The following is a 16727-nucleotide window of genomic DNA, read 5'->3' as shown; positions in this document are numbered from 1 at the left end:
GCAAATTTAAATTTACATTAACATAAGGCAGATTGAATATTTTTGCTGTCAGTGGTGGAATAATATATATTAAATATAAATGCACATAACCAAAAGACTCCAATGGATGGGTATGGGTTAGGAGTGGAAAGGGACTCTTGTGCTAACAAAGGAATGATTTATTATCATTTACATAACCTGGCATTTGTGCACACCAAAGGCACCAAAGGCCAGATTTTCAGAAGTGCTCTGCTCCTGCAGTTTGGGGCCAGGATTTCAGTTGCAGACTCGGAGCCAGCCACTCCCGTCATTTCCCCAGTGTTTAATTTGCCATATGTCAATCAGAGTGTTGATTTGCAAGTGCTGCTAATAGGCGATGCTGAGAGATGAGGACAGTTGAAAATTTGGGAATGTGTCTTACTGGCAGCTTTTGAGTCCCAAACACTGGAAGTATTCACAGGCCAGGATCCCTGATCAGTCGTATGATAAATCAAGGACTGGAAAGCAGAAAAGAATGTAGTTAATGCATCAGGATATGCCTGAACGGGACATGCTTCATGAAAATCAGTGCTAAATGAGAGAATTAAGCACCAGGAAAGGCTGTGGCAAAATCACAAGAAACACTTTAAATAATGAGACAAAATCAAATCAAGGGCAAGAAAGAAAGAAAATGAAGTAAAATCACTGAAGAAGCAATAAAATGCCATCACTGAAACCTGAGTGAGGCAAAATACCTCAGGTTAAAGGGACATAGTCATCCTAAAAAATGCACATTTTAGTCTGCCATTTTTACCTGCTGTTGACAATTAACTCTCTGATTGCTGTAACTGAATGAGAATATCAGGAACATTTTTTGCTCGTTTACTTCGAGCATTTGCTGAAACTTGGGCAGTGACAAGGTGATAGCGGGTTTTTTCTCCTTCAGGCTGAAAGGTGAAACTAGGCTTTGAAAGGTTTGGAAAAATACTCAAAGTAAAAAATAAGAAAACCAGAAGGGAGAAAGGGATGTATTGCTCATAATGTATAACCCCGTGGTCCTCTTCATGGGACTGATTGCCCAGTCGGCATGCTGATGTAGGGGAGAAGGGAGGTAGCTGTGAGGACCAGCAGAAAGCTCCCACCATGACCGCTTCTGTCTTTTATTTGCAGTATTCAGGAGAAGTTCCTGAGAACAGAGTGGAGGTTGTGGTGGCAAATCTGACGGTGATGGACCGGGACCAGCCTCACTCCCCCAACTGGAATGCCATCTACCGTATTATCAGCGGAGACCCCTCTGGCCATTTCACCATCCGGACAGACCCCATAACCAACGAAGGCATGGTAACCGTCGTGAAGGTAAGGGGGAAGCCAAAGCAAATCTGTATTTGTCACCCTTTCAGCTACCTAAGGCTACAAGGATTGCCAGAAGCCTGCAGTTATTTCGTGCCTTCTTTACCTGGGAATATGAGTGCTCAAATCTGTTGTTTCCCGTCTCTCTCTGTGCTGGAGTCCTGAATACTTTTACTTCAAGCGTATGCCACAGGTTCTGAGTTTCCCAACTCAGCCCAGCCCACCATAAGGTTTCATAAACTCTCTTGTGCTGAAGGCTCTTCCCAGCATCCGAGCCTGACCTCCGTGTCCTGCTCCTCCTTAGCTTTTTGAGCGCCGTAAGAGGGAATGGTGCCTGGGCTGTGCAGCCCTGCCCTGCCTGGCAGGTTTAGGGCAGAGGCTGCACCTTCTTCTTTTCGAGCCGGAAAATGCCCCGTTAGCTGTGAATCAGAGGTAGCGTTTCACTGCAGGGGATCAGTCAAGTGATCCTCTGTGAAAGTACGAGTGCAGGAGAGATTTCAGGAGGAGTGAATTTCCTGGTTACAGAAGGAAAGGAGAGATTTTCGTCTGATCGAGTTGCTTGGCAGAAAAAAGCTGCAAGAAATGTTTCCTTTTCCTAGTATCAAGCGATAAACACGCAGTATGGGACAGATCCTCAGCTCAGAATAGCTCCACTCAAGTGAAAGCCATTCCCCAGGTTAGATCAGCAGAGGATCTTGTCCAAAGACAGCGAAGTAAGACTGTAAATATCCACCATCCCTTCTTTCCTCCATCTGTTGCCTTCAGCGTAAGGGGAGCTGGAACCCTCAAGATACCTGCAGCAAGTATCAAATTCTCTTTCCCTCCTTGCCTCCAAAGAACATGACTTTATCTTCATTTGAGCGTTCGCTTCCCTTTGAGTTACCGAGGCCAGCAGCCCAGGCAGTGAATGTTTGTGCAGTCATTACATGCAGCCAGAACATAACCGGATCCATTCAGCGTTCACTGACTCTCTTCCCAGATAAGATGCCTATGGATGCTCCCTCTGACTGCCAAAAGAGTGAAGGTGTCACAAATAGGCTGCTGTGATCTCTAGGAGCTCGCACGACATGCACTGCGCGCTGCACCTGAAAAAGATAATACGTTGTGGGATGGACGAAGCCTGCAACTTTTGATAAGTCTGGCCTTCTCTAACAAAAAGTTTTAACCAACTACTTAGGATGAAACACTAATGTTTAAAGAGCAACGGGATTTAAGAATAGCTCTGTGTTGAAAAAAAGAGCCCCGCTCCCTTGTAGCTAATAAGTTGCAGTCATTCTTAATACATATGGTTTGGGTATTAGGAAAAATGACATCAGTGAAATGCCAATGAGGTTACGCTGGTAAGAACGTGTGAGCTTGTGAGCTTGTCCTGTTCTCTGACCCTTAGGCTATGTGTGTGTGTCTGCAGATGCCACTTTGCTGAAACTTTAAGGGAGACATCATCTTACCTGCTAGATGGTATTTCAGCAGGCTCCTTTTATTTATCACTCTTTATTGCTCTGTAATAACGGTTGACAGCCTTATCTGATGCAATGTTACAAAACCTCTTCAAGCTTAGCAGTAGTTCCAAGACACGTGTATATGGATGCATGTATGCATGTAAGTATACATGTATCCATATGTATGTATTTTCTGCTTAAACAGAAAACATTCAACAAAGTAAAATGCAACAATTTAACTTCCGTTGACATCAGCAGCTAGTCTGAAATTGAAATGTCAATGTTTTCGCTTGCAAACAGGGGAGGACCCCTTATTCTTAATCCAGTAAAGTGTCACGACTGCAGTTTACAAGCACATCAAAGTGAACAACAGGGGATTTACATGATCATCACTGCTACACAAGGACTTCTGCATAATGAACCATCCCATATTCAGAACTTGCAGGCAAAAAGCAGGACAGATTTGTCAGGACACCATTGATGCTGGTGTTGACTTTCCAGTGCTGTGTAACCCACAGTGATCACAATGCAAAGAACCACATGAAAATCCTATCTTGTCAAGCTGAGCTCAAAGCTTGAAATTGCATTGAATGTCTTCACTATATAACCTCACCTGATCCTCCTGGGCGCCCAGAGTTTCTTACCCTTATCAAGCCGGGAGGCTTTTTGGTGTATTTTCAGCAAGGAGAATGAGTGAAATTGCTTGTGATTAAATTTTCATGGTGAAGAAGGGAAGACTCTTAGGAGTCCACCTTCTTCTTTGAAATATTTTGTTCTCCGTTAATAAGTGAATATGCTTAAACATTTGGGGAACGTATGCACATCGAACTGGGTGGCCAGTCAGAGCTCGTTGTTCGTGGTGTAGGCGCAGTCTTTTGCTGGTTTGATCCCTGGTGTAGATTGAAAACGCAGGTAAAAAATGAAGCCAAGTAACGAACCTTTTTATTTACAGACCCTACATAGCTGGACTTCTACGCGGCTCTTTGAAGCCGCTTATACATAACTCCCCACTGCTGCAAGCAAAAGGTTTTACATCTGGGCTACAGCAGTCACAGAAACAGGGCAGAGAAGGGCGTTCTGTGAAGAATCCCACCCCTCCACCAGCAGTTTGGGGACCAGAAATGGAGGGCCAGAAATGCTTCCGAACCAAGAAGCCCTTTGGAGTTCAGATGATGCTCGTGGGGGCCATTTTGCAGCCACTTTCAACAAAACCCCATCTGCAGCTCCAGTCCAATCACCAAAAGTGTAACGTTTCCTTTTTCTGTTCATGCCTTTCCAAACCATTTCCATAACCATACAAGACCCTAATCTTCAAAGAAAGCCTTGATCAAGGAGAGAGAGAAACTTCCCACTCAGATAAGACACCGCAGCATCTGGAGACAATCTCCAAGAGCAGCAGTGGCTGTCCTGTGGGAGCCGGCTAAGTAAAATGTTATTATAAACTCTGCATGGATCAGAGCTGTGAATTTATAATGGAGATGCTTCCGAAGCTTCTGTTATTATTTGCGTCAACAATAGCATAAGGCAAATTTATTCTCTCCAGTTAAAAGTACCTTGAGAAAAGGAGGATACATGGCAAGCCCTCGGCTTCACTCTGCTGCATGCAGGTTGGAGAGGCTAGTGAAGGAGGAGGATGTGCAGCTTCTCCAGGGCGATGTTTCAGAGCCATTTGTGCCAGATCAAACACTGAAAATCCAACAAGGGGTATCTGCAAAGGTCTACTTCTTAATTTCATGTCGCGTGCTTCTTGGACATGAAATTAAAAAGTAGGCAGCAGTCCAGCACCTCCTTGCCCCAGAAGTAATGGCACCGTGTGCTTTTGGTCCTGCTGTCGGCCTGATCAATATGCAGCATTTTCAGTGGGATGCACGGAGATGCAAGGGGTTAGGGCGGTGTGAAGAACACGGTGCGCTCTGTGCACCGTTATCCTCAGAGGGAGGCAGGTTTAGGAAGCAGAAGTGTGAACTGTCCTGGGAGAAATTGCTTATTATGGTGTGAAAGAAGTTCTGCGTAGGGCTGGACTGTGTCTGGCTGCAAGGGGCTCCTGTCCCGCTGGGGACAATAGCACAAACACTGCTGTGGAGGCACAGGTTCTTGATTTTACCTTATTTTTTCAACAAAATATCGGCAGATCGGCACTCTCTTACAAACCGAAGCGTGGTGGACATTGTGCCACCATGTGCCAGCATGTGGCACTGATGCCGCCAGGACAGTCTGGGAGCTGGGCGTTACTGAGTGGTCCCGGGCCAGCCCCACTCCCTGCGCTGCTTTTCTACAGCCCTGGTTTTTGTTCTTTCCCAGAAGAGAGGGAAGGAAGCTGACTGAGCAGCTCTACATTTGGGGGGTGAAAAAAAACACTCCCTTGAATCAGGCCATGTCCTAGCAGATATGTGTGTGGTCGGTGTGTCCTGTGCATCATCAGGCAGGAGTCCAGTGGTTTCCCGCATCAGTGCCCTGGGGGGATGCTCAGATCGGTCCCCCCGGCTCCAGCTGAGCCCCTCTGGGTAGGGAGGTGCAGACCGGCTGTGGGCAAGGTTAGCAAACAGGCCAGCACAAAAGAAAACCAACAAAAAAATGAAGACTGGATGAATATCAATTAGAGGGGTGTGAAGAGAAATTGAGGAAATGCATTAGTCAAATTGTTTCAAGGCCCTGAATAGTGTTTAAATGGGAACTTTTACCATGTGTCTTTTTTGAATGCGGTACAAGTCCGTGAGTCAGTGCTGGTGGGTGTACTGGGAATCTTTATGCATCCTTTTATTTATTAAATGTTGGCCCTGCCTGTCAGGAAACCATTTAGCAATAGGAACATTTGCACTTCAATCGAATAGAGATTTCACTGTTTTACCTTTTGCCCCTGAAATTTGTTTTTCTCATGTAGCCTCCTATGATTTGATTTCTCTCCTGACAATACTGGGTTTTAAACAGAACATGGAAGCCAGATTTTGCTGATGTAAATCAGTACAGCTCTACCGAAGTCAATGTAACCGTGGCATTTTACACCGTCAGAGTACGCTTTGCAGACTCAGCGCTGGAGAGTGTATTAGGGAGAATGGTTACGCTTCTAAATTTATAAATTACGGCAAAGCATTTTTTAACAAGCAGAGGTGTGATCCTGCATAACTCAAGCCTCCCTGGCAGATGATTAGCGACTTCCCTCATAATAATTAGTGGGATGGTTTAGAAATTATTTTTATACTGCGGTTCAGTCAGTTGTGCCAGCAAAGGCTTCTCACTCCTTCTGGCTCCTAAGACACATAGTCTTTATGTGCATGTTGAGAAGAGATCTGTGGCCACCCAACAGCAAAACCCGTCTGTAGGAGTGTGCGGGCAACCTCAGGAGATAACGAGGCACCTTGCAAGAGGATGAGAGGTCCCACTGGAAGGACCGCCTGATTAACCGGACAAGGTGTTGCTTCCTGCAGCTTCACCTTTGTTTATAAACTCACTTAAGAGGAAACATGAAGAGAACTTCAGGCTCATGGCTCCGCACAGACTGTCCTAGTTACTTAGTCAGCAGCTTTAAATGCTAATAGCACTGCTAAGTACCTGTCCAGTCCCTCTTAGCAAGCTCTACCTGTTGCATTTAGAGCAGCCCTTGGTGGATTTGTTCACTCAATGCTCAACTAACACAGGCAGGTTCATTTTTGGAAACCAGTTAGCATTAGAACAAAACACAGGGCAAATCCTCCCTGCTGTTTGCAATTTTTACTTTGTGGGGTTTTTTTTAACTATTTGACCCTCCAAATACTGGAAGGCCAAATCCTCCACCGGATTGAAGCTGGTCTGGATTTACACCTTCAAAAGGACTGAGCTCAGGCGGAAACGAGATGAGGCAATGACTTTGATATCATCTGCCTTCTAAATTTTGCAGCTTTCAGCCAGAAGGTGGAATTTATTCTCTGCTTGGCTCTATACTTGCTTGTTTCTTTGTCTTAGGCAGTCGATTACGAGATGAACAGAGCTTTCATGCTGACAGTGATGGTATCAAACCAAGCTCCCCTGGCCAGTGGCATCCAGATGTCCTTCCAGTCAACAGCAGGAGTCACCATTTCAGTCACAGATGTCAACGAAGCACCGTATTTCCCAACGAACCACAAGTTAATCAGGCTGGAGGAAGGGGTGCCTACGGGGACAGTCCTGACGACATTTTCAGCGGTGGATCCTGATCGCTTCATGCAGCAGGCAGTAAGGTGGGAGACCAGGCAGCCAAGTGAGCTCGTGTACAGGAGGGGGATATCAGCTGCAGAAGTTTGGGGAGCAAAGCAGCTGAAAGCTAATTCACAAACTAAGTGATGTGATATGAGTAAAATGCTTGGCAGGGACTGGCACCCTCAGTCGAGGGCCTGCAGAGTATCCTGCAAGCTTGTAAACTCGCAATCCTCCCCCCTCCAGGTAAGCCAGATTCCGAGCAGCTGGGTCCGGGAGGGCAGACAGAGTTGAATTCCACGTTACTGGCATGTGGAGGGGCAGTTCACAGCTTGAAATGCAAGCAGTCGATAGCAAGGTGTCCCTGCGTTGTTCCAAAGACAGAGGTCAGGGCTGCATTGTACTGAGTGTTTTGTCTCTGCCTCGTCAAGGATGCTTTGACCTATGTTGTTCATGCACATTATAAACACAGAGGTTTAGGAAAAGGCAGCTTTGTTATTTCTGTCTTACGAGGGGGAAACCGAGGCACAGAAAGGGCAAGGGTTAGATTTCCAAAAGGAATGACTAGGATTTTTAATCATGTCTGTTGTTGCTTCCAGAGGATTTAGGTTCAACCTGGCTTAAAAAGCGCAGTGTGAGAGGAGCTGTCAGCCCGTTCAGAGCAAGGCTGGCTTGGTTACAAACAGCTGCTGAACAGGCTTTTAAGGTATCATATAGTTAGGTATTGCCTGAGCAGTCAAACACCCATGCACATGCCATTGGCACTTGGTCTTTATCTGACTAATGCCAGTCCATATCAGGCACCCCAGCAGCCCTTGCCTGCCCTGCAGTTAGCAAGATTTTTTCTGACCTTCAGACCAACTGCCAAACATAACCTCGTTGTTAGCTGCTTTCCCTAGGAATGAGATTCAGATGGCAAAATTTTAGCCTTCTAAAAGTCAGGTGCTCTATCTAAGCAATTTAAGATTGGATTTAGTCTGACCGATTCTGCAACCGGGAGGGTGTCACTCACTGTGTTTTGTCCCACCTGGGCAGACTGGGGACTGAATCCACGGTCCAGGACCCCGACTCACACGCCTTCCCACTGGGAAATACATAGGCAGAAAAGTGTGTGTGAAAATGAGTCCTCATGACACCTTTCACAAGTATTTCAGCCTCCGTCTGTGCAGACGGGAAATGCGTTGCCTGCTCTTGGATACTTCTAAATCCACGGAATTTTGTTTCTTTTTTACTCGCAGTCTGTAAGGACCATAGCATTTTTGGCAAAACCTGAGTGTACGACATGACCACAGCCGAGGCCACTTAAACTTATATCAGTTGTGACATTTCATGTCAGGAAGAGTTTGAAATATTTCACCTGGCACAGAGCTGTCTGGTCTAGAAAATGATAGTTTATTCACTGCCTCATCTTGTTGTCTTTAGACAGGTATTGTGACTTTTGAGGAAGGAGACCATCCTAACTAACAAGCCAGTTTTTCTTATATTCTTTTTGAAATATTGGCCTTTGAAGGGTTTTTATTTCCCTAACGTCTGTACCAAACTGGTCTGGTTTTCAGAGGAGAAAACGGCTCATTTCTGATTGAATACTCCCTCTAACCTGGAGGTGGATGATCTATAATCCAAATGAGCATCTGCTGTTTCTGGGAGAAGGACCGGCTCTGCTGAGCCATTCCTGTCATCGCACAGTGTGTGTGCAGGGTCTTGTAAGACTTTCTGTGAATATGAACAGCCAATTACTTGAGAGTTTTTTTCCTAGGGCTTCCAGGACACACATTTTGTGTACCTACCAGCACTTCATTTTCAAAGCCAAGTACAATCTCTCTTACCCCTTTTTCATCGGGACAGCCCAACACCAAGGCTTCACAAGAAGCAGTGGGGTATTGTTGGGGTCCTGTCTTCGTGAGCTATGCAAAGGATATTTTGGTTTTTTTCTTCACAGTTGGCATTGGTGAGTTAGGAGAAAAGATACCCAAAAAGCTAAGCCTACAGATCCATGATAAGCACTTCACAGAGAGCTGATCCAGCTGCTAGAGCCCTGCATACAGGTTTCAGTCTCTCTCTAAATAGTCTTTGATGAAATAGAGTTTTTACAAATAGAAGATAAGGAAGCAGGAGCATCTCCAGTAAGGCACAGCTTGGCATGGCCAGTGTCACACCTCAAGTTATCCTCATTAGCCACAGACACATTCACAAAGCCAGCTTTGAAACTGGATCCCTGGTCATTTAGCAGAGAAAGGGCAGGAGACTCACAGCAGTGATATTAAAAAGAAATGAAAACATCCCGAAGAGTCTAGCTCCATGAAATGTAATTCTTTCCTTTGGCAGGGGCTTGTGCAGCTGTGTGTTGCTTTCCTGCTCACACAGATTGACGCAGCTCAAGTTTCACTTTGAATTTCAGCTTCAAACAGCCCATTTCTGGAAAGGAATATCCACCAGAAGCAAGCAGTTCTTCTTTCTGCATATCTAACTACAAAAAGTTTATATAAAACTATCAGCAGCTCTGAGTTACCCATGAAATAAGCTCAGCTTTTTGCTTATTTCAGTAATTTATAGTTTGGCCATTTATTAGCTTCCAGTTCAGGTAATAAGGGTCCATCTCAACTCAAACTGTACAAAACTGAGAAGTAGAAATCAAAAGCAACGAATAAAATAAAACAAAGGAAAACAAGCAAGTGAGAAAGGTAAACAGAACACATTGATCTGGAGAACATGCAAAAAGTTTGCCTCAAACAAACCACGCTCGTAGCTGGCTGCGTAGGACGTGAACAGACGTGGGCTATGAGTTGACTGAGTAGTTGGGAGGCAAGTCTGCCATTGGGTCCTTCCAGCCCTGGGAACACTGGGGACTGCCAAGGGGACCCCCTTGTCACTGCTCTCTTTGAACCTCCCACATGCATAGGATCATCTCACCTGCTATTTCAGGAACATATAAAAATGTTTTGGGAGAGCAGACCTGAAACTGCTTCCCCCGCGAGTCCACGTCTTAATACAGCTGTGACTTCCCATTACAGTGTCCCCAGGGCAATTGCTGCTGAAGATGCCATTCTGATACAAAAGAGTGGCCTGAAAACTGCCATTCTTCCCGTGTGGTATTTCCCAAACTGTTGTTTATTAGTGATGGGCAGAAAACAGCAATATCCACAGCTTTAGAGCAACAGCTGGTTTAGGAAGGGCAATGTTAAGAGAAGGAGAGAGCAGGAATCCATCCTCTAATTCAGGCATATGAATGCAGTGGTCATTGCAGACCCCATTTCTCCTCAGCTGCACAGACCTCAGGCTATGTCCACTCCCAGCAGCAGGAAGCTGGCATGTAAGTGGCACTTAGTGGAAAGAAAAACCTTTAAAATGAAAGAAATAGAAAAATTGAATAATTGCAGAGGTCAAAAAACAGATACTCAATTAGCATTTTGTTTGTCAACAGAACCAGTTATCCAAAGGTCCTTTGAATCATGGGTCAGGAGTCCAGAAAAACCTTATTTCAAGCAATATTAAGGATATGTCAGTGAAAAGACTACCATGTATTTATTTCCTTTCTCTGTAGATACTCTAAGCTGTCAGATCCTGCAAACTGGCTGAACATTAATGCCACAAATGGTCAGATCACTACTGCTGCTGTCCTTGATCGAGAGTCAGACTACATTAAGAATAATGTCTACGAGGCCACATTCTTGGCGGCTGACAACGGTGAGCCCAGGCTTCACATTGTTCATGCTTCAATAAGACTCTAATGTGATGCATTAAGAGAAATGATGCCCTGACAGAGTTGTCAGTATAAGTTATCTTTTTCCCAGGTTTTTATGGTCAAAAATGTGAAAGTGGGACGGGAAATTGCTGGAGTAAATTAAATGTGCACAGTATACGGAGAGTGTTATTAAGGGAAAGGGAGGGCAAATGGAAAATCGATTTGGGGAGTTCAGTGTAGCGGTGTAGCCTGAACTTGAAAAAATATCAAAGGGATGTGCTCTCCAAGGGCTGCCGAACACATCGGTCCTGGTAATCGTCCCAAAGGCAGTGATCAGAGCATTCAGGAAGCCTTCCATCAGGAAACCAGAAGTAATTGTAGGGGATGGCAGGAGGGTATTAAAAATAAGCCAATCTATTGAGCTGCCGTGGCTTTCATGAAAGGCGTCTGTCTGTCTGTCATTGGAGCTAATCTCTCTCTGTCCACTACCATTTCTGAAACGTCCAGCCATCATCAGAGTGTCTGGATGCTGGTGTATTTTATTATCAAAGTTGCTGAGGCCAGTACAGATCTTCTCACGGAGAAGTCCTGTTAAGACTTGTTCGTCTCTGCTCATTAAAGATCACACAGTGCTTTTGGTCAAATTAGCACTGTGAACCTCAGCGCTGGCCTCACTCAAGGGCAAGAGGTCCATTGCTGCTGCCCTGGATTCCCGTTCCTAATTCTGATTAGGAGGAGTTGACGACTTTTTTGCTAACCATACCTAAATGTGGTCATGCTGTTATTTCATTCGTCGGTTCCTCCGGTTGGAAAAGGCTTTGTGGAGGGCTCAGTAGCTTCCCTGGGCAAGGAGAGGGCCTTCTGCTCCCCTCTCCGACCCACGTCTTCCCCCTGCAGGGTGCTGAGTGCTCACATCAAACCAGAGCCGTGTTTCAGCAACAAAATTAAGTCTAGGCTTGGCTGTGAGCACCTAAGTGTATTGCTCAGTCTGTAGGTGCTTTCAGGACAGTGTTTGTGTTAGCTCTTGTCATCCCTCAGGCTGAAGGTGCCACGTCCATTATGAGCAGATACGGCGGTGCTTGCAGGGCGAATGAAAACTCGCTCCCTCTGGGGTTTCAGGCTTCACTTGAGTCATTGCATCCTGGGTCACAGGGGCAAGGCAAATTCATGGAAGAGTTTCAATGCCGAGTAGCAGTACCCAGAAGCAAATTCTGGCCCTTCTTTGTGCCATCAGTGGTAAGACTGGTGTGGTCCCACAGCCCCATCCTAAGCTTCCCCTCTGTGAAGGCAGCCGGGGCAGTGAAATCCAAAATAGTCTCAAGGGGATCTAGCAGGTTCATCTGCAAGAGCCGCGAGGCAAAACAGGTCAAAGGAGTTGGCTGTTTGTGAGGCTATTCACAAAAGCAGTGGTAGAGCTTGAACTGGTCAAACTAATCCTCACCATCTGACCTTGCAAATCCCGGGCACTTAGTACAACGTGATTTGGAGTTAACCCCTTTCCTTGGCTTCGGTGCTGATGCTGCAGTGCATCAGCGCTTCCACATCCATCATTCAGCAGGTCAGAAAGTGAGGACCTAGGTAAATCTCTTTATTCTGAAAAATTAATCTATCACTGGTATATTGCAGCCATTAACATGCACATAAAGCAACACCTTGTTTAAAATTCTGTCTAGAGTGCTTAGGATAACAGGTAAAGTTTATCTAGGCTAATAGACTCTTTCCACATTTCTCCCAAGTTCCAGGTTCTGCGGCATCACATACTCATCAAAGAAAGGCTTTGGGTTGGGGGTTTTGGTGGGGATTTTTCTTTCTTTCTTGAAGAAGCAGCAGCATGATGTTTCCTTGAAGTTCTTTTTGCTGTTTTCAGTATATGATAAGGTTATCCAAATACTCCTTGGGCATGCTCTCTTTCTCTCCCTGGGCTACAGCGCAGAGATAGTCACTTTAAGAAAAGTTTTGACTGCAGTGTAGGGCGGGGGGCGGGGGGGAATCCTCATCAACAGCATATTTGTAGCCTGGTTTCCCAGGAGAGAGAGGCTCTTGGATCACACTGTGTCTACACAGGTGTGAAGACTGGCAGTGGCTAAACCCTTCAGCCAATTTCAACCAATCTCACAGGGAAGCTGAGAACTCAAATGCATCATGTTCCAACAGGTTTCATAAACCAGGGAGATGAGTAGGGGAGAGAGACTCTGTAACTGAAGGAAGCAGGGTCCTGCCCCTTCCTCTATATCAGAGCACCCCATGGGAACTCACCTGTGGGGCCCAATCCTGTAGGAGACCAGGCTGCATTGGTGACCCTGCCTGCAGGTTCCTCCTTTTCTGCAGGCACACAACAACAAGAAGATGCCGGTTAGCCACAGGCACAGTTTACTTAATTTCTGCCATGATTTGTCAAGACAGTGGCCCAAGTTCCTTAGAAATTTTTGCACAAGCAGGATGGGAGTGACTCCTGCTTGCAGCTGAACTTGAAAGCCAGTTGGCTTGTACCTCACTCCAGGAGTGCCGACGCTGGCACTGTGAAAAAGGCAGTGATGTGGAATGCAACAGTTAAATGCAGATGTGGCAGTTGTGCATTCCTCTTTCTTTTGGAATAATGTCATTAGTATTTCAATCTTAATTTCAGAGAGTAGACCAATTTCTCCACTGGCGTCAGGGGTACTGTGGTGGTCCTCATCTCTGGAGCATTAAGTCCAAGGATCCTTTGTAGTACATCAGTACCTGCTCTTTCCATGTCCTTGCTCTCTGCACATAAGACAGCTGAAATAACTTGAAATGTTCCATGGTTTGTAGTACTTGGACATTTAAAGAATTATTTACTTTTCCTTTCTCCTGAGACTGCCCCAGAACTGCACTCAGGAGCACGAAGAACCAAAAACACCAGGAACCGGAGCCCAGCAATACCCAATAGCCCTACAAAACTGCATTTGTACGTGCAGCAATTGCAGGTTGTTTCAGCCACGTGCCAGTTAGTGCCTCTCAGGACTGCTAGTTTGCGTTCAGTCTATCTCAGAGGTTAGAGTGTGGGCCTTGCATTCATCCCAGAAGATACTCTGAGTAACATGAAAACAGTGAAATCGCTTTGCTTGGTCCCGAAAGTCAGTTTTCATGTTCAGCCCCAGTATCCTGATGGGCTGTCTGTCTCTCCAGAAACTTTCAAGGCTGATCAAAGACATTGTTTTAGAGGGAAGCCTACCCCGTGCTTATTAGATGAAAGGATGAGATCAGTGATTGAAGAGCTTAGGTAGGAACCATGAAAGAAGGCTTTTCAGGGCTCCTTCAGAGTTTTCAAGGCTCCCTTGAAAAATGGAGCAGAAATGAGAAAGGAATGTAGGAAGGCAAGTCTGTGGAAGCAGAAGCACCATTTGAAAGTGGGGAACTGGTTTGTGTAGCTTTATATCCAGCACTGGGAGGGAGAGCCAGGACTGAAAATACAAACTTAAAAAAGAATTGCTGAAGCAATGCTGCCTGAGAAGGGAGGCAGTGGGCAGGCCAAGATGCAGCTGCCAGATGTATGTGTGGGGAGAGAAATTCAAAATACTGTGCCATTTCTGGGAAGGCTGTTCTCTCTTGCCAGAGCAGGTATTACTTCGTGTAAGTGGTCGTTAGTCTGACAAATGTGACTCCTCATCAATAAGGGGCTGGAGGACCAAGACTGCTGTGCTGTGGCAACCCTGCTGGTTGAGACACATGTAGAGGGGATGAAGATCTGAATATTGGGACATAGCATCACCTATCGTGTTTGGTGATGGTTAGCCCACACTGTAGGCTTCGAGCAAGGACCTTTCACCGCTAAAGCTAGGGCTGACTATGGGATGGGCTGGATAGTTGGGCTTTCTTTGAAGCAGTGTAATAGTCTGCAAATCTAAAAACTGGCTAGCAAGTGCTACAGTAAATGCTGACCAATGGATTGCACTACTTACTTTTCTTCTTCCCTCCAAGCCCTCTTCTTCCTCTTGTTAGCTGTCTTCCTAATGGTTTTTCCTCTTCAAAACAGCCATTACCAAAATTTGCACTAGCAGCTTGGCATCACCTCCTTGTATTTTTAGAGTTTGACTAAGGACATTGCCGTAGGCTACAAATCTGCAGAACTCAACCTCCATGTTCTGCAGGAGCAAAAAACAGCAACATTAGGAGGCTTCGGGAAGTTTTAATAATACCTCTTAAAGCAAAGGACCATGAAAGTGCGGTATGTCCCTAATAAGGTCCAAGGAAGGAGGGTGAAAATCCTGGTTTATTGAATTGGAAGGCAGAGAGGGGGCTGGTCCACGGAGTTGTCATTCCCACTGCTTCTCAAGTAATGGTCATCAGTCCATGTTTGGCTCTGCCTCTCCCGTTCAGGTATACCCCCCGCAAGCGGCACTGGCACTCTGCAGATCTACCTAATCGACATCAACGATAATGCTCCTGAGCTCCTGCCAAAGGAGGCACAGATCTGTGAAAAGCCAAACCTGAATGTCATCAACATAACAGCCGCGGATGCTGACATTGATCCAAACGTTGGGCCCTTTGTCTTCGAGCTGCCAAGTGTGCCATCTGCGGTGAGGAAGAACTGGACCATAACACGGCTGAATGGTAAATGGGGCAGGCAATCCTGAGGACATTTGGACTCTGATTCACTAATGAGGCCACGTGCGCTTTCAAACTTCCAAACTTTCCTACTTTTTTATCTGATTTTTATTTTTTAAAGCACATTATGGCTGACATTATAGACAAGATAGTTAATCAGAAATGATTTGTATCAGACCTGCAGCATAACTCTAAGAGCCTTGGCACTTGGCTTTTTTTAATGCAGTTCATAATTATGAACAGTTATCAGTAGTGAACAGAGTATAAATCATCCATAATGGCCAAGGGGAAAAAAGCTATTATCAGTCTTCCTTATGTTCCAGTGTAATTGTCATAAGCCACAATCAGGATCAATGTTCATTTCTCTGACCATAATTGCATAAAGGCAGCCTTTTAATTTACCATGGAACCAGGAGGGCTAGGTAAGTGTGAAGATTACCAGTATGTGAAGGATTTTTATATTGCAGCATGCAACCACAAATGGCCCTAATTGCTCCTCTTATTGGTACTTTCAGCAGAGGATGGAAAATACCATGGAGCCATGGGCTGGTTTGGCTTCAAAGCTGGTCCCTCTCCCTGAGGTCTGGCACCTTCTGCCAGGCCAGGGGCAACAGCTTGTGCCCTCGCAGCTCGGGGCTCAGTCCCCCAGCTCTTGTATTGCAATGGGAGGGAACACGAGAAGGATTCTCTGGCTGAGCGTGTCATCAAGGGGCGAAGGGCTTCCCAAAAATCCCAAGGTGGGAGGGTGGGCGAGTAGAGAGCCCGCACAGTAGCCAGGGGCAGCCCAGACCCAGGGAACATCATCCATGCTTTAGTATTTGCATTTCATGCCATTTTAAACGCATGCAGCTGGATTTGCAAACGGCATCAAGGTAGGTTAGCGCAGCAGTGAAAACGCACGGTATTTTGCAAAGACAGACCGATTGTTGACCACACTGTTGGGGCAGAAGTCTGAAGCTGTCCTGCCCAGGTGTGTTGTCAATAGCCTCTTCTTCAGAACTCGGAAGACTGCTCTGGCAGAGGAGCCCTGCCTGTACAAGCGTGGCTGCAAGGCTCTGCCAGAGTGTCTGTCACCTGTCTGTCTGTCTTGGTCTCTCCAGGCGATTACGCCCAGCTTAGTTTACGAATCATGTACCTGGAAGCGGGTGTGTATGATGTGCCGATCGTCGTGACGGACTCAGGAAACCCCCCCTTGTACAACACATCCATTATCAAAGTGAAGGTGTGCCCGTGCGACGAGAATGGCGACTGCACCACCATCGGGGCGGTGGCTGCAGCGGGGCTGGGCACGGGCGCCATCATCGCCATCTTGATCTGCATCATTATTTTACTAAGTAAGTACCTCAGGGGGTGACACCGCTGGGAGACCTCCTGTTTCCCATCCTGTTCCCTGTTGCCTCATTTCTGTACGGGGTATTTTTCAAGGGCCGTGCAAGCTCCATGCAAAGGACAGAGCCGTGAGCTTTGGGCTGCGGGAGGTGGTTCACACACCTGCATTCGAACCTCCTTCACTGCAGTGTCAGCAAAACGAGCTAGAGCATTCCCTGCATGCGTCGGACTTTTCTTTCTAAGACTTCCAG

General features: G+C 46.1%; 1 protein-coding gene across 1 annotated transcript in view; it reads left to right on the top strand.

The window, feature by feature from the left end:
• The window catches only part of CDH4 (cadherin 4, type 1, R-cadherin (retinal)), a 460866-nt gene that overhangs the window by 436180 nt on the left and 7959 nt on the right, over nucleotides 1–16727 (top strand). Inside the window, exons 9-13 of the mRNA XM_010569772.1 lie at nucleotides 1129–1314; nucleotides 6687–6940; nucleotides 10438–10580; nucleotides 14920–15153; nucleotides 16248–16481. Coding sequence (XP_010568074.1) covers nucleotides 1129–1314; nucleotides 6687–6940; nucleotides 10438–10580; nucleotides 14920–15153; nucleotides 16248–16481 — 1051 coding nt within the window. The remainder of the gene's footprint in view (nucleotides 1–1128; nucleotides 1315–6686; nucleotides 6941–10437; nucleotides 10581–14919; nucleotides 15154–16247; nucleotides 16482–16727) is intronic.

Source organism: Haliaeetus leucocephalus, unplaced genomic scaffold (assembly GCF_000737465.1).
Source record: "Haliaeetus leucocephalus isolate CR32 unplaced genomic scaffold, Haliaeetus_leucocephalus-4.0 Scaffold273, whole genome shotgun sequence".
NCBI lineage: Eukaryota > Metazoa > Chordata > Aves > Accipitriformes > Accipitridae > Haliaeetus > Haliaeetus leucocephalus.
The sequence above is the reverse complement of the archived record's forward strand: the minus strand, read 5'-3'. Positions and strand labels throughout refer to the sequence as shown.